At 41.2% G+C, this 18,470-nt stretch overlaps 1 protein-coding gene across 24 annotated transcripts in view; it reads left to right on the forward strand.

Moving 5' to 3' along the window:
* The window catches only part of fnbp1b (formin binding protein 1b), a 72,776-nt gene that overhangs the window by 32,586 nt on the left and 21,720 nt on the right, over nt 1–18,470 (forward strand). For 15 of the 24 annotated variants that reach the window (XM_078162108.1, XM_078162105.1, XM_078162106.1 and 12 more), the window contains exons 5-10: nt 5,046–5,108; nt 6,771–6,875; nt 10,955–10,969; nt 14,184–14,312; nt 15,038–15,184; nt 17,380–17,571. In XM_078162108.1, the coding sequence (XP_078018234.1) occupies nt 5,046–5,108; nt 6,771–6,875; nt 10,955–10,969; nt 14,184–14,312; nt 15,038–15,184; nt 17,380–17,571 (651 nt within the window). The remainder of the gene's footprint in view (nt 1–5,045; nt 5,109–6,770; nt 6,876–10,954; nt 10,970–14,183; nt 14,313–15,037; nt 15,185–17,379; nt 17,572–18,470) is intronic. The other 9 variants (XM_078162109.1, XM_078162118.1, XM_078162107.1 and 6 more) reach the window with 1 other exon arrangement.

Here is an 18,470-nt window from a genome sequence, read left to right on the forward strand (position 1 = left end):
GAGTCCTCATTTGTCTCGTAGGGGGCAGAGAAGTGAGCTGCAAGCACAGTGGAGGAACAATGTGTCTCTCTTGAGTGGCCTCAAATGCCTTCTTGTGTTGAGTGGACAAATAGGAAGCAGAGAGGGAGGGTTGATTGTTGGATCTTCCCATAGCTGCTGCATACACATCTCAATCCAGAATACTTCAGTATGAATTACCTCTGCAATAATACTCCATCTGAACCGTCGCCTAATGGTAAAAACATGAGGAGGAAAAGTCAGTGGAGCTCTCATGAGGTTTAATCATCTCTTCAGTCCGTAGATCTTGTATGACTTGCGGCTATTTCTGGTACCTAATGAATATATGTGTGCTGACAACTGTGCTGGACTGCAGGTGCACATTCCTATGAACCAAATCATGTCAATGAATGACTAACAGATCAGTGAAAGCTTGTTTATGTGCACACAGATGTACATGTGCACCTCTTCACACATGTAAACTCACAAGTGCAAATGTGGTGCTGGAGCGAAGTTTTCATTCCGGTCTTATTTGTCAGACATTGTCTTGCTCTCACCATATGTCTCAGTTTATGAATGTGTACATGAAAGGGACAGCTTGTGAGTCACTCAGAGTGTATGCCACAGCCAGCCCTATCAGAGCATGTCTGTCTCACCTCAGCTCAGTCAGGTACAAGGATGACACTAGAGAGTACAGTGGCAGATAAGGCAAACTGTAGACTGTAATAGAAGCAGTGCTTGTGTGTATGCAGAGAAAGATTCCGTCTTTCGGAACTGGATTGACTGAAATCTATAACAGAAGTAACGTCGTTTATAACCTTATCTAGTAATACATCTTTTATTTATGCCTTGTGTTAATTAGTCCCCCAGGGTTTTGCGGTTTTTTTTTTTGGCAGAGATTGTTGCGGCGTAACATGCTTGATTACAAGGCAACTTTTTTTTAAAACTGCGATAGGTTTAGGCTTTTTTTTTTTGCAATGTGTTTTGTGGCAGAAACGTGTTGGTCAAGTGATGACTTTGGGTTGTGTTCCACCACGACGTTGCACATGGTGCAAAACAGTTTACCCCTGCTTTTGTGCATGAGGGAATTGCCTCGTATGATTTTTAGTGGTAATTTTTGTTGATAAATGTGAAGACGTTCGTGGCGCACATCTCTGCATCTTCACAGCCACAGACAAGGAAGTGGGTTTGGTGATCTAAGTTGGTGACTGCTATAATTGATGAACTCATAGGAAACGATGATGGTTGGTCAAACTTGTGGAAAAGTTGCTGTGATTGGACAAAATTGCAAGGTCAGGCAGAATTCACAGCGATTGGTTGAATTTGCATCAATTGTTGTGATCGCAACATCCTGGAGGGGCTTGTTAGGGTGCCTGGAGGGAGTGTGGTGGTCTGTGTTGTACCAGGAGGTGCACAAGAGCAGGGGCCAGCAAGAGTAAGTCCTTTTTCTATGAAAATGTAGTCATAGCACAGGCAGCCATCCTGTTTCTCATTATTAAGTAAACATTAGATCTGCTGATCTAATGTGCCTGGATGGATAGTAATCATACTTTCCAGTCCCACTTTTATTACAGTTAACATATCGATGTAGTTAAAGTTTGGAGTCTGAAGTCAGAAATCTGTTAGCACGTTAAGTCCAGCTTTTTTTCTCTCTCTCTCTCTCTGTCGCGGTGTCTGGGTAACTGAGAGTGGCAGCTTCAGGTCAGCGACCTGTTGAAGTACCCCAGATGTCCTGGACAGAGCTAGCAGTCGCATGCTGTTACTGAGAGGGATAAAGAAAGATGGGATGTGTCTACTCTTTGTTGTGTTGAACAGAAGGGCTGGATGGGCCGAGAGGTATCCTGCAGTCTACGAATTTAAACACTGCAGAGCATCTGCCTAAATGGCTGCAGCATTTATACCTGCATGCCAGATGGCTGTTTGTCACAAACGATGATGCGCTCGTTTTTATCATGTTTGAAAGTGAAAGAGCTCACATTTCTTGGTCGTGGTCTGTAGATCTTCATCATCCAGCAGGATCTTGTGAATCTGATCGAGCTGTTTGGGGAAGATTGTCAGCGTAGTTTATTTATCTTCATAGTGATAGAAGATTTGTTGACGCAGACAGCACGCAAGTCTGGATATTTTTCAGATATGTTGTTATGGAGACAAATATTTGGTTGAAAGAATGCTCCACAGTAACAATGATGTCATCCAGTCTGCTGCTGCGTGTCGTGAAAAGGCTTCGAGGTATCTCCACTGTATCTTATCATCATTTAGTAAGACATGTTTTCATCACTGAATAAAATTCTTCTCATTGAACAGGAATTTGAAGGTCAGGGTCGTTTGAAAAAAACAAAACACCTGATTAGACCCTGGACCGACTTTAAAGGCTCCACAATGTCCCATTTTCTGTTACAGCTGAAATACTTCCTCTGAAACACTGGAGCACTTCCTTATTTTACTCAGCTTCCCTCGAAACTTTGGGAAATGAGAAGTGCGACTACGTGAGGTAAACCAGGGCACATTCTCACTAACTCCTCTCAGTGTCCAGTGTTATACAGGTGAGATTAACCTTTAGGGCCTCCTACATCAGTATTAATTTCACATCTCTTGCTAGTGCCTCTGAGTTAGTAAGCAGAATACTGAGGACTTCCTTGTGCTATCCAGCGCACTGAAATTCAAGAGAAGTACAAGCAAAAGCTTTCTGTTCTTTATAATGGCCTGGTTCCGTTATTGAATGGCAGCATCGATATTCAGCTCAGCTACTGACCCTAGCTTCCGCAGTCAGCGTAACCAGGGGGATATCTCATTGATAGTCAAGTCTGTGTGTCATTTTCACCCTAATTTGATTTTTTTTGGATGCTTTGGCAAATTAACATGACTGCAGAAAATGTAGGAATTATTTGTATGCTTTATGAGTAATTGCAATGCAATTTAAAAAAGGTTTAAAATTGGGGCTTTGGTGTGTTTCTCGGGTGTCTGGCTATGATCCACACAGAGAGCTGTAGAGTGATGTGCTCTGCCTCCGGGCCAAGTGCTCTGGTCCCCTGGAGCGAGATAGGCCAAGTAAGGCCTTTTACAAAAACACACAGTGTGTGTGCTGTGTGAGTTCAGACCAGCAGCTGCCACCTAGCCATTGTCGAATATGCCACACTTAATGGTGCCAAAATCCACTGTGACCTGTCTGTCTCCCCCTAGATTACAATATCTGGCTCCTGGTGAGCATCCTATGTTTTATCTCATGGTATGTGTAAACTTATCATTACTGGTCTTGCTTTTTCAGTTAGCCTTTCTATGTTTTGTATACTTTCTCATCTAATGGTTGTAACTGTCATGTTCGGGTGCAACTGTTGCATGTATCAAGTGAAGATGTTCATTCAGGGGCAGGCCAATAACAGACCTATTAAAATAATCAAAAAACCCACAAAGAAGTTAATCAGTATAGTGTTTTTAACAGTAAGAACATGTGTTCTTTGTTTAACAAAAGAGCTTAAGACAATGATGATGTTAATATTAAACAGGTATAATGTTTACCATTCCTACCATCTTATTTTAACATGCTAACATTTGCTAATTTTCACTAAAAACAAAAAACAGCTAAGGCTTAACAATAAAGATTACCCAGGGCAAGTAAAATGCCACATTGGGCCAGTTAATCCAGCAGCTCACTTTCTTGATCAGGAAAGTGATAAAAAACAACTAAACACGTCGTTTTTTTGAGCCATTATGCTTCTCATTTCTGATGAGCGTTGCTGATATGGCATTTTTGAGGAAATGGTGGTGGGAAAGAACACATTTTTTGAGCTGAAGTGAAAGCGAACATTTCATTTATCCTGGAAACAGGAATTTAGTAGGGTGGCATTAGAGGATATGGGCGAAACTCAAACTATATATTGTGTAGTTTGCTTCAAGTGTAAGAGCAAGGGCAATAAAAGGGATTAAATTTTCATGACAATTAACTTTGCCGCTGCTTTGTCTTTGTTGTTTGATAACCGCCAATAAATAAAACTATTTGTATAATGGCAAGTAAAAATTGGCTTTGAGCAAGCAGACTTTTGACCCACTTTCCTGACCATTGAACCACAACAGTTGAGGCTGATCATAATTTTTGTTGCATGTATATGTCCATAAATGTACATATTGGACAGTTTATAATATTGACCTCATGGTAGCACTAGAGGAAAAGTCAGGAGATTACCAAAGTTATTACAGTTCATCCTATGGGGGGACAAGTATGTCTACCAAATTTCAATGGAACATGTTCAGTAGTTGTTGAGATAAGGAAGCCTTAAGGAATGACTACATTTTTGTAAAGCTCTTCTGTTTAGATATTCCTTGTTAAAGAAATGTGCAGATTTCATTCATATCGTTTGTACTGAGCTCATGGAATTAGTGCATCTCTTATGTATGCATTAGGTGCTGGCAGAAAGCACAGAGGACAGTTATTTTTTAACAACACAAACCTTGCCTTTGGCAACATGCTCTGTACATGACATGTGACTTTGTAGCCTCATAAAAGCAGCGTCAGCGGCTTTACCACACTGTTATATTAGTCCCACTGTTTGTCATTGTTACTTGATCTACAGTATGTTTGACCTTTTTTATTTTATTGGAATACTTAGTACAAACCTTCACTCAGTTGCCTTTTAGTATTGGTACTTAATCTTTGTTGGAGTTGTAGCACTGCTCTTTCTTGGTGCACCTGTGTTTAACTGATGGGTTTTGATTCGACTGCTCTTCAATCAAACTGACTTGCAGCCATATGCTCAGGCTTTTACAATTCTCCAAGAGTTAAGCCTGTGGGTTATGTGGTCATAATATTTAATGTCACTACAGTGTAGTATCTATTTGAATTTGCCCTACTTTCTCAGCTCACATTAATACCTCCCTGTCACAGTGTGAGTAATATCCATAGTGTTTAATGGTATGGTTGAGACTCCCATTCCAATTGCTTCTAATTTATTATCCCTACTATGTCAAGGTCACCTGCTTTATAATCCCCTAAGCTTGTGAATTGTATGATAATATTTCTAATATTTTTTTTCCTTTCCCAACTCTTGTGACAGCACTTCCATGATGGGCGTAAGGCACAGCAACACATTGAGAGCTCGTGGAAACAGCTGGAATCAGTAAGCGACCCCATTATTTTACACTACTACCATTGCTCTCTCGTAGCAGTTATTGATGATTGTTGGTACAGTGACTCAGAGAGAGAGGAAAGTAGAACATAAACATGTTTTTAATTATTTCAGACCACACTTCTGCAGTTCACTTTTTCACTAAAACTCTTCTGTATTTTAATTTCTAGTATGATTATTTCAAACATCAAAAATTATTTAATCATGCAAGTTACATTTTTTAATAAATCAGAACATTATTAGCTGCAGCTAATTATATCTGCTACAGGTGACGTATATTATTTTAAACAGTGCTTGTTAATGTTATCTCAATGTTTTTGACATTGCTTTTTGGTAATGCAAATGAGGGATGAGAGGTTTAAAGGGTGATGTGACATATTTGGATTTATCAGCTCCAATGCCTACGAATGCGGGTATTTTGGCTTTTTTTTTTTTTTTCAAAATCAGCTGGTTGTCAAAACCCAGCCTCAGTTATGACAAAAAGATGAAGTATTTGTCTATATATCATGGCCTATATTTGTATGTTTGCAAAGAGAACAACACACACAGGACTACAGTAACTTCATTTTAGCTTTGTGCTTTAAGTTGCTTTAGGTATTCATTAAATCATGCATCAAATACATTAAGGCCTACCATTGCCATGTGATACACAGAAGCAGTGTGACTATTAAGTACATCATCATCAAAAGCTGAGGGAGCAAAGTGTCTGTTTCTAACTAAACAAAGAAAACATTAGCAGAGGACCATGTACAGAGCCCTGAGGGACCTCCTGTTCTGTCTTCATCATAGACCTTGTACAATGTGCCATTTATTTTACTCAAAATGGAAACAGGGCAGTGGTTTAAAGCATGGGTTGAATATATAAATAAATAATAAATAATGTTGGTTTAAAGCTTACAGGTGCTTTTAATGAATGTGTTATTGCATGATTTATGTTATCCTCCCTGAGCGGGAGGCCACAAATGTGAAAATGCTGAAGTAGAAATACAAAAGTAAGTTTCACTTGTGTGTCCTTTCATTTGTTAATAGTAGGCCAGAATAACATTGATTTAGAAAACATTACTGTATAATTTCAAGATTAGCTCAAGACCTAGATAAGATTAAATCCAGGAGTGTCTGTATTATTTGTTTAAGTGAAGGAGTTTAAAAAGAGATTGCACAGAACACCACCTCTTATCTCTGCTTGGCCCCTTTGACGGGGGAGAGAGACAGAGTGTGAGAGAGATGCATAACTGCCTTGTCCTCCTCAAACTTTGCTGAGCGTTCAATGATCCCATTGTGCGCGAGGCCGATAGGCGTAGTTCAGAGTGCACGCTGGCCCAACAAACACTGATTGTTCAGTTAGAGGGGTCGAAAGAGGGTTGAATGAATACTTGTTTTTCAGTACACAAATGACCACTATGAACATTTATTTAATCTGCAGGCTGCAGACTTTGACAGACCCCCATCGCTGTGTCAGTGGCATAGACTGACCTCTGCCGCACACAATGCTGCACCAGAAATCTATATGACGTATATGTACATGTTATGACGTTCATTACCGTGCTCATTTAAAGGTCAAGTTATAGAGTGTTTCCTGCTACAGCTCATGGCAGGAAATGACTGATTTAACATCAGTGACCAAATTGAATTTGTTTTTCTCTCTTTTTTCAGTGTAAAAGAAGGTTTGAGAGAGACTGCAAAGAGGCAGACAGAGCACAGCAATACTTTGAGAAGATGGATGCTGACATTAACGTGACTAAGGCTGACGTGGAGAAGGTACGTATCATCTCACACCCGTGCAGCAGCCACCAATCACGCAAGCTCGTCCTGTAACCTCCATGCTTGACACAATTGCCTGGCCTTCGTCATCCTCCCACCTAACACCCTCCCCTTTCCTTACAGTTTTCTTAAATTATTATTTTCCCCTTCCATGCCCCCCAAGCCCTGTCTCCTCATTCCACTAAGCCTGAAAGACAGCAAAGATTGAGTGGCCATGTGTTTGATGCCCTGGACTGTGTGTAAAAGCTGGCATTGTCTCAGAAGCACAGTGATCTGCTGCTAAACAAAGCTGATAGCAGCAGTGAGTCCTCATTATCACTGTAGAGCAGACACTCTGCTGTGCTGTACAGGCCCTAGCAACAGAGAGGACTTTGTGTCCATGGTGGTATTTGTGTGTGTTTATGTGTGTTGTGGATTTTAGTTGGCTTTGCTTTTTCATTGTAAAGTATCTAAATATATAGTTTGGTCTTATAAGAAGAATCATGTTCTTCAACACGCAGCGATCATCTGATTCTTAGGACTGGCAGACACAGAGCCCCCTAGGCCTGTAGCTGATGTCATTTCCTGTTGTCATAACCAATTAAGAGAGCCCTCAAAATCCCAGCCTTTAACCCACACAGCTCCCACGCCCGCAAGGCATCATGGGTCAGCAGCGCATGCTCCTACTGCTTCATCAGCTGTTGGAGCAGAGCTCAGGCGCAGAGTTGACACAGTTCAGACCCGATTATTATGCAAATATAGGCTGGAATAAAGAGCCTTTCTGCACTCTGGACATACAGCCAAAGAGCTACAATAGGCTTAGGCTAACCACTGAACTCAACTGGAAAGACCCAGCACAGCAGCTCAAGAAACCAGTCTTGAAACAAGAGTGGTGTTGTGTCTGATGACAGTTCTTTCATTTATTGGAGCATGAAAGACTCATACATTACGCAGCATTCAGTGCTCTATTATTTTGCTCTCATTTAGTTAGTATCACTGTTTGTGTTTGTGCAAAGCTTTAATGTAAATGCCTCTTTAATATGCCTGATACCTCATAAATGTCACACCCAACCCTACAGGATAATTTCTGCTGACCTTTTTCTGGTGACTTTTAATCCCCATTCATGCCATCAAAATTCTACTTCAGGATGATCTGACAATAAGAATTTTATACAGAACAGCCACTTACTGTTAAGCAAAAAAGCACTAAAGTAAACTACCACATTTTACAATATATTTTTTTCTTTTTTATTTAAAGGAAAATTGAGTGTTCACATTACAGGGCTCAATGCTTAACTCTGATAATTTCCCCAGATTCGATGTTTTTGCCTAGACTATTCACATTAATGTTTGAAGTGACCCTTATCTGACATCAGTGTGAACAGATCTCTGGCCTGAAACGCCTCCCATGTAAATGATAATGTCACACACATTTGCATTGAAACAGCAAAACAAAAAAAAACCCTGTCACATTTGCAAAACAGGCATTTGGGAAATAATGAATGACTTGTCGATGCAAGCTTCATCTCCTGTATGATTTTGCTGCAGAGGTTGAATGACAAGTGACAAATAACATATGTTAAGGATAAGGGTGAAAAGACAAAAGAGCACCAAAGCCATAGCTTTAGCTTTATTAGCAGCTACTCCTGGAGAGAGAGGTGTGGTTGTAGCCAGGAGAGGACTTAGGAGTGGAGGGGCTGTGATGTGTAGGGTTTCATTGAGGAACAGTTCCTCCAAAACAGGATGTCTGGGGCTACATTCTGGTATTGGCACATCACCACAACGTTGACAGGACTCAAAATGTACACCTACAAGTGAAGTACGAAAAACCATGGATGTATGGGCAAAACACATGAAGTCTAATATGACCATTCTCACAGCGGTCGAATGACAACTGATCAGATATGTATCGAACGTAGGACCACAAATGTAAGTGACCCTGATCTGATTGGACAAAACTGGATTTCTATGTCCACACTACTCTGAAAAATCTGATCTCTGTCAAGTGAGAGCCAAAAAAAAAATAGAATTTGGGTCACATTTGCTTGTAAAGTGAACATAGCCCTAATGTTACCAGTGTAGTCATTGTTACTATGGTTCAAAATAACTTTGCACTCATCACCATTTCCATAAAACTGGAGGTTATTTGGGAAGTTTTAGGAGACTCACTCAAGCCCTTGCTTTCCTAGTCTCTATAATAATGCTGGTGAAGTTATTATGACACATAGTGAGAATGGCCACAGTTGAACGAATAGGACTCAGCCTGAGAAATAATCAGTTAATTTCCTGTAAGGTTTTATTTTCTGACAACATAGCCCTTGATGCTTTTCAATATCTCTCTCTCCAATAGGCCTCTGATTTATCTTAGAACGAGTAGAGTTTTCTTGAAAGCAAAATATAAAGGTGACAGAATATTTACCTTATAATAACTCATTATGTGCATAAGCACAATGGAGTCTCTGCAAGTTTATTTTTAAGCTGTAGGGATATAGATGAAAGACTGTAATGAAAGCTGGAAATAAATCTCACTGTGTCAAGCATTTAAAAAATGGAAAGTGGCTATGTTAACAATATGAGAATTGTTAATGGGCTAAAACAAAACCATCTGTATCGTCCTTTTATTCAGAAACAGTCACTTAACACACCTTTGAAGCTCAAAGGCCACACAATAAGATGCTGTGGCAAACAGTACCATGTACCTTAATAGTCAGAATGAACATGTATGTTTTTCACCCTGCTTGCCAATGTGTAGATCACTGCTAAAATAATCGCTTTCTCATTTGCTATTCTTTTCTGTGTGGGTTTTTTGACTGTCCTCAGCTCTCTTTTTCAGCTACTCAGATTTCCATTGTTCAGATGTAAAACTTAATGCAAAAGACTGAATTGTATTGTATCAGACAGTCACTGTGGTAGATGATTGGATTTTTCTCCCACATTTTTTAAAAGTTCATTTGTGGTACCAATTCTATCCACTATGATTTTGTGACTAGAGTCTAGAAAATGTGTGTTAATGTGAGGATGTATGTAAGAAGAGAAAGGAAGTGTGTGTGTCTGTGTATTTTGTTTCTAGTGTCTGTCACTTGTGTCTGTCTGTGGTTTAGACACTTGACGCCTCATGACTTTTCCACGTGCTTTGAGTTAAAAGCTCCTTAGCTCAGTATCATGACGGCTATATAGGTGCTAGTGCACTTCTATCATTACATTTGCTGCATCATGTTTGAAAGTCAAATATATTTTGTCTTTTTTTGGTAATAAACAGATTTGATCATAAAACCAAGGCACAGGAAAGAACAGATCATGTGTCTCAGTGTGTAACTTTGTTTGCAGAGGCATGTTTTCTGTATTGTTCAGAAGGAATGACATGTCACAACCTCAGCCTAGTTTGTATTTGTGTTTGAGTCATAGGGGTGGAAGTAGATCTGAGTTGGACTGAACAGATGCATGATAGGCAAAGAAGAGAAGAAAGAAAAAAAAGGCTTTACACATATTTTAAGCATAGTTGTGTGTTTATGCTTGTGTCTGTGTACATTAGTACTTGTCAGTAACAGTAAAAAATAATTGAGTAGATATATTTTGACTCCAGGAGTTGCTTTCTTCTGTGATGTGTAATGCCAAAAAGCTGCTGTTTGCTGAACTGAGGTATTGTGGTTTTCTCTGCAGCTGGAGCAAACCTCTAAGTGTTCCCTCTCCTGCTCTGGCAAACAAATCCCCTCAATTTGGGGTTTGGATTCATGGCCCAGATATCCACAAAGCCTGTCAACAGTTCTTTGAGGGACCCCCGGCCCTCACACACACTCACAGACTTCCCTATTATGGAGATCCTCAGTCATAAAGAATTAGAAAAATAACACAGTGGCCTCCCTCCACCTCTCTCTTATGCCTCTACTAACACTAAGACTGCGGTTTACAATACCAGTATTTTAGTTGTAGTTGTATTTGCTTACCCTGATACCAGCTTCCCCTTTTGAGTGATGACACGCCTGGTGGTCCAGGAAGTGCATCTATGGCAACTTCTTATTTAGCTGGAAACGGCTAACAATCCTTTTTTTGTTTTGTTTGTGTGTGTTTGTATATCTATTTTTTGCCATGCCTTGAAGCGAAGTTCCCACAAGGTAGGTGCGGTGGAAAGAGCGGGTTATATCTGTGGGAACACACACTGTCTCGACTTGTGTCTCAACACACACACATGCTCTCCCACAGAGTCTGACACAGACCTCGACTGGGTCACTGTTAACACGGCTTGTCCTGTCTGACTGTGATCTGCTCCCCGTACAGTGGCTTGTCTCGCTGTCTTCTGCTTAACACTTTCACAGGTTTATATGTGTGATGTGAGAAAAAACATTTTTTTTGGATAGATAGATCTTTATAGAGATAAATACTAGGTATCAATGCATATATAAATACACACATGCGTATGTGTGACTGACTGAAAAAACAGGTAATTTCCAGAAAATGACAACAGGATGTGATGTTGCTGCAGGCACAGCAGCTTGTTACAAAGTTTCTTCCATGTTACCATGGCGATGATGTTTACCCCTCATCATTTCTAAACACATTCAGCATCACTTTGCATGCACCTACACCAATACAGCACAATATCCTTAATGCACACTTGCACGTAGATTTCAAACATCTGGACTTTCACATGTGCTTTTTAGCTTTTCTCTGGATTTCACATTCCTTTTTTATTTTTTTTTTTAAGGCTGTGACTATCATTTTCCGCCTGAGGTACTGGTACTGTGCTGGAAATAATGTACCTTTGTGTCTGACGAGTGTCTCCGCTCTGATGTCCTCCTTTCCTTCTAGTATGTCATCTATTACTTACCCACATGTGTGTGAGTGTGAGGGACTCGACTCTTGCCTCAGATTGGTGTGTGGGTGAAAACTGGATGAAGTCCTCGAAATGTTTCCCTCAGGACTATGACAGATCAGGGTTATGTTCCCTCCTCTGCCCTGCACAGTTTTACGGCTGCAGTTTTTCCCATGCATCTGCATTCAGTTGAATAAATGCAATCACAGGTTCAAAGGTGACTCTTTGTTATAGATGACCCAATGAAAACCGCTATGTATGTGCGGACAGGCCTCAGATCTCATGGAAAGAGGAAACAGATATGAGTACTTAGCTACACACACACATACAGTACAGGCCAAAAGTTTGGACACACCTTTTCATTCAATGCGTTTTCTTTATTTTCATGACTATTTACATTGTAGATTCTCACTGAAGGCATCAAAACTATGAATGAACACATGTGGAGTTATGTACTTAACAAAAAAAGGTGAAATAACTGAAAACATGTTTTATATTCTAGTTTCTTCAAAATAGCCACCCTTTGCTCTGATTACTGCTTTGCACACTCTTGGCATTCTCTCGATGAGCTTCAAGAGGTAGTCACCTGAAATGGTTTTCCAACAGTCTTGAAGGAGTTCCCAGAGGTGTTTAGCACTTGTTGGCCCCTTTGCCTTCACTCTGCGGTCCAGCTCACCCCAAACCATCTCGATTGGGTTCAGGTCCGGTGACTGTGGAGGCCAGGTCATCTGCCGCAGCACTCCATCACTCTCCTTCTTGGTCAAATAGCCCTTACACAGCCTGGAGGTGTGTTTGGGGTCATTGTCCTGTTGAAAAATAAATGATCGTCCAACTAAACGCAAACCGGATGGGATGGCATGTCGCTGCAGGATGCTGTGGTAGCCATGCTGGTTCAGTGTGCCTTCAATTTTGAATAAATCCCCAACAGTGTCACCAGCAAAACACCCCCACACCATCACACCTCCTCCTCCATGCTTCACAGTGGGAACCAGGTATGTGGAATCCATCCGTTCACCTTTTCTGCGTCTCACAAAGACACGGCGGTTGGAACCAAAGATCTCAAATTTGGACTCATCAGACCAAAGCACAGATTTCCACTGGTCTAATGTCCATTCCTTGTGTTTCTTGGCCCAAACAAATCTCTTCTGCTTGTTGCCTCTCCTTAGCAGTGGTTTCCTAGCAGCTATTTGACCATGAATGCCTGATTGGCGCAGTCTCCTCTTAACAGTTGTTCTAGAGATGGGTCTGCTGCTAGAACTCTGTGTGGCATTCATCTGGTCTCTGATCTGAGCTGCTGTTAACTTGCGATTTCTGAGACTGGTGACTCGGATGAACTTATCCTCAGAAGCAGAGGTGACTCTTGGTCTTCCTTTCCTGGGTCGGTCCTCATGTGTGCCAGTTTCGTTGTAGCGCTTGATGGTTTTTGCGACTCCACTTGGGGACACATTTAAAGTTTTTGCAATTTTCCGGACTGACTGACCTTCATTTCTTAAAGTAATGATGGCCACTCGTTTTTCTTTAGTTAGCTGATTGGTTCTTGCCATAATATGAATTTTAACAGTTGTCCAATAGGGCTGTCGGCTGTGTATTAACCTGACTTGTGCACAACACAACTGATGGTCCCAACCCCATTGATAAAGCAAGAAATTCCACTAATTAACCCTGATAAGGCACACCTGTGAAGTGGAAACCATTTCAGGTGACTACCTCTTGAAGCTCATCGAGAGAATGCCAAGAGTGTGCAAAGCAGTAATCAAAGCAAAGGGTGGCTATTTTGAAGAAACTAGAATATAAAACATGTTTTCAGTTATTTCACCTTTTTTTGTTAAGTACATAACTCCACATGTGTTCATTCATAGTTTTGATGCCTTCAGTGAGAATCTACAATGTAAATAGTCATGAAAATAAAGAAAACGCATTGAATGAGAAGGTGTGTCCAAACTTTTGGCCTGTACTGTACACACACACCCCACATGCTGTCTAGCTGAGATAATCTCATCTCCATCTGCTTGCCTTGGATCTGTAATAGGCTGCTCCTGCTGTGTTTCTGACTGCCTGCCTTGCCTCCCTGAGACTGAACTAGCTTAAAATAATCAACATTATCGACAGCAGAGATACGCCAGACTGGGTGGGCAATCAAAATCCAAATCCCTCCATTCTGTAGCCAGTGCAGGCTGTTGTTTCTCTTTTTATATGTTTGGTCTGGCCTACATAGTCTAATGCCAAAGGCTGTTGCTGCTGCCCAACTTGGATTTGCACCTGTGACCGCGCGTCTGCGACCTCTATGTTTATGTGCGTACATGTGCATGCATGAACACTTGTATGCACAAATGTGTCAACTCATGAAGATTTTGATGCTCTGGCTGTGTATGTGTGTGTGTGTGTGTGTGTGTGTGTGTGTGTGTGTGAGAGAGAGAGAGAGAGAGTGTAACCCATATGTCTGTGTTAATCAGGGGACACGGATGTTCATTGAGGAGAGCACGTCTCTGATGTGCATGTTTATGTGTTTTCTTCAGGCACGACAGCAAGCTCAGATGAGGCACCAGATGGCTGCTGACAGTAAGAGCGATTACTCCGCCTACCTGCAAAAGTTCAACCAGGAGCAGAATGAACATTACTACACAGTTATACCCAACATATTCCAGGTAAATGCACCACAACATGTGGCCTATTTCATCCGATTTGTCCATGTACGTAGTTGTTAAACAAACCCACAAATTTGGTTATACTTGAAATTTATTTAGGGCGCCCACCTAAATAGGTTTGCCTCCGCCCAGGCACTTTGTGTTTATCTTCTCTATCTTTCAAAACTCTCTGTGCAAATGAGGCTGAAAGTGCCGACTGATTGAAAAGCCTGCCAGAATGGTGCATTCATGTGCAATCATTAGTTAGCTTGTGAATTCAATGTTGTTTGGGCCCACCATCCCCACTCCCCTCTGGGTAGACAACTAAAAATAAATTCTCCACATGTGGGAAACACTGAGGATAACAAGCCGTCATTATGAACTGTGCAGTTATGTTGCACAAGAAATTTAGTGTTACATTTTTGACAGATTGTGAGCTTGGAATGACAGTGTTAGGAGGTTTTCCTCAGATTCATGACCTTTTTATCCACTTCACAGTTTTCACTTTTCTAGAGCCGTTTATTTTAAACAGCGTCAAACATTTAGAAACACGTAAAGTTCATAAGAGATTTCCCAGATGATGTGTCACATCTTTGATGCCTCAGTATCAAAAGACAGCTTGTTTAGACTGTTTGACTCCAATCACACTGTGTATCATATCATTAAGTTCTGCCCACTCCTATTCTGTGACACAAGCTTGTAAATCTTGGTTGTTTCTGTATAAATATTCCTGCATTTCTATGTAGAAACTTCAAGACATGGAGGAGAAAAGAATTGATAGGATAGGAGTGTGCATGAAGACGTTTGCAGACGTGGACCGCCAAGTGCTGCCCATCGTGGGAAAATGTTTAGACGGCATGACGAAAGCTGCGGAGTCCATCGAGCCCAAGACTGTGAGTATACAGAAATAAGACATACGTGCACACACACAACACCATATGGGATATATTTCTCACTCAGCCAGTGTGTCAGTCACACCCACACACTACCGATTAGGCTGTCATTTTAGCAACAAGTGTGCTGGTGTGTTGATACTCTTGGGGGGGCTTTTGAAAATTAAAACAGTCCACCTGTGAACAACAAAGTGGTTACAAAGTGGAAGCAAAGGAAGCGTGGCTGCAGTCTATTCAATTTGAAGTAATAGTTTGATATTTTCGGAAATACAAAGGTCCAGTGTGTAGGATTTAGGGGATCATATTGACAGAAATGCAATATATTATCATAAGTATGTTTTCTTTGGTGTCTAATCACCTGAAAATATAAATTGTTGTTTTTTTGTTATCTTAGAATAAGCCGTTCATATCTACATAGGGAGTGGGTCCTCATCCACAGAGATGGTCATGTTGCCTGTTGCACGCTTCTACAGTAGCCCAGAATGGGCAAACCAAACACTGGCTCTCGATAGGGCCATAGCCATTATCATGTAGGCCAGCATAGTTTGCATCCCCTTTGCGAGGAGCTGGACAAAGTCAGACAAACACAGATTTGTGACGTGAAACTGTTTGATTCAGTATTTTTACTGGTTTGAATCATCTGGTCCATTTGTTTTGGAGAGGAAGAGGCCTCTGTTGATAAATTGTTTCCCGGTAAAAACCTCCTGAGAGTTTTGAGCTTAAGTTATCAGAGAAATATGTTGAGCACACATTAGCAGGTGCTGGGCTGCAACAAGCTGAACAGCTTGAGAGAAACACTGATTTGTAACATGAAACTGCTTTAATCAGTGTTTTTACCAGTTTTACTCACCTCGTCTCACGCTTGGTACATGGGAGAAGTTTTAGCTGGTTGCAGTCTGCAGTCCTCACCCCTAGATGCCACTAAATCCTTCACACTGCTCCTTTAATGATGTAGAGTTAGATGAGAAGATTGACACCATTGTCTTGTCTGCACTGTAAATATATACTGTAAGCTGCTGGTTAGCTTTGCTCAGCATAAAGACCGGAAACAAGGGAAATAGCTAGCCTTGCTTGGTCCAAAGGCGACAAAATCAGCCTGTGGCCTTGTGTGTAACTTTGTTTAATGGACAGAAATGCGAGTGGTTTTCATCTTCTCATCTAACTCTCTGCCAGAAGGTGAATAAGGTTATTTTCAAAAACGTTAAACTGCTTCTTTTTAACACTTGTACCTGTTGTGGAAATTTGAGGAAGTTGAATCGCTTTGCTTCCTCTAGTCTAAACTGTCTGTTGATGAGCTCCTGAGAGCCTTTTTCTGTGCGTACACTATCATGAAGCTAAAATGCAGATGTTGGCTTAACTTCTGTCCCATGACTAATTATTATTTATTATTTGGATATTGAAATGGAAGGCAGCATTTGCGTACGTCAAAAAAAGAGGACAAGCAGTGTGATATATTGAGATGTCACAGGTTGGCTGTCTGCCGTATGACAAAAGCAAGACTATCCCCAGGGATCGTGTAGCATGTGTGTGTGTGTGTGTGTGTGTGTGTGTGTGTGTGTGTGTACGCCTAGCTGTTTGCATGGCTCAGCTCCAGGGAGATGACTCCAGCCTGTGACTGTCTGCTGCAGTAAACAGCGTCGGAGAATAATACATCACATGCTCCTTCCCTCTCTTTGTCCCTCTTCCTCTCGTAGTCTTCTCTCATGTATAGAGTGTGCAATCTTTGACCCCTGATCCTGAACTCCAACCAGACCTCCTGCCCTTATCAGTTAGGGTGATGCACACTGGACTTGATCAATGTGCTCCTTCCTGTGTCTGATGAGCCCGGCTGTGTCCCCGACCTGAGTGTGTTTGTCATAACTCTTGCCTGATAGATTTAGGTCTTTTCCTCTTTCTCCTGTGGCCCACAAACTAGATAACAACAGTCTCTCTCCCTCTCTTGTCATGACGCGCTCATGAACTGTTATCAGGCAAAGACTACTATAAACAAGAGAGTCACCAGACCCAGTATTGTGTTACATCTTATCTCCAGGCCTGCTGATTAGCTGGACAATCTAAACAAACATAAATCCAACCTTTTAAGTCATTGCTTTGCATTTTATGATCCTTCTGTTGGTTATGTAAATTAAAAAGTGGATAAAAATGTATCAAAGCAAAGGCTGTCACTGATTACTGCCACCACTCTCCCCCATTAGGACTCGAAGCAGGTGGTGGAGTCCTATAAGTCTGGGTTCGAGCCCCCAGGAGATGTGGAGTTTGAGGATTACGGCCAGGCCATGAAGAGGACGGCGTCTGACACCAGCCTGTCCAACTCCAGAGATGTCAAGGAGAAGCCCAAGGAGAAGAGCAAGGGCAAACTGTGGCCTTTCATTAAGAACAAGAACAAGGTAACACATAAATGCACACTTAACACGGCGCTCGAACGCACAACAGAGCCTCGCTGGTTTTAGTGCATTTCGTTTTACCTCATTTGGAGGTCATGTTGCACTGTGTGGGGTTTTTGTGGGGCGGGGTGGAGGGGCTTATAGGTTGTGTTATGTTGGTTTTGTCTAGTAATAGAAAATATATGTGTTCAGTGTCACATTTGTAATACCTGTCACATTTGTAGTACTGGTTTCATATTTAATTTAGTTTCATTTTGTGTAGATTCTTTGACTTTCACTGAGCTTAAGAAATTCGTTGCTAGTTCATGTTAGTATTGCCATTTTTGTTGTTATTATTTGCCACCCGTTTCCTCCTCCCTGGCGATCACCCTCACCGATTTTGGAACCTTCCTTCTTGTAACACACACTAATGCATTTCTACTGTCATCCTGTGGACGGACTCAGATATTAACTCGATCTGAAATAACAGTTTCCTTTGGCCGTTTTTTTTTTTTTTTTTTTTCCATTGACTGGTGATCAACTCTTGAGTAGCCTCCTTCAGTTTCCTGCTTCAACTTGAACAGCAAAACTGATCTCTGACTGTCTTATGGGCTGGTGGCACTGTCGGTATTGAATTAGAGCAGAGCATGAGTGAGTAATCGGGTGTGTGTGTGTGTGTGTGTGTGTGTGTGTGTGTGTGTGTGGGAGAGAAAGGCTGGAAGCAAGTGTGTGCAATGTCAGATGAGAAACCCCAGCGTACTGACTGTATGTGTACAGGAAACAATGTTTTAACTCACTGTATCCAAAAGCAAGACATACAGAACAGTATGTTTCTATTAATTGTGCTTGATGTACTCAGGATTAATTTTCTATAGAAGGTTTTTGGGAGCACAGACAGCCATACAGAGAGGTATTTCTATTTT

Source organism: Epinephelus lanceolatus, chromosome 19, assembly GCF_041903045.1.
Source record: "Epinephelus lanceolatus isolate andai-2023 chromosome 19, ASM4190304v1, whole genome shotgun sequence".
NCBI lineage: Eukaryota > Metazoa > Chordata > Actinopteri > Perciformes > Serranidae > Epinephelus > Epinephelus lanceolatus.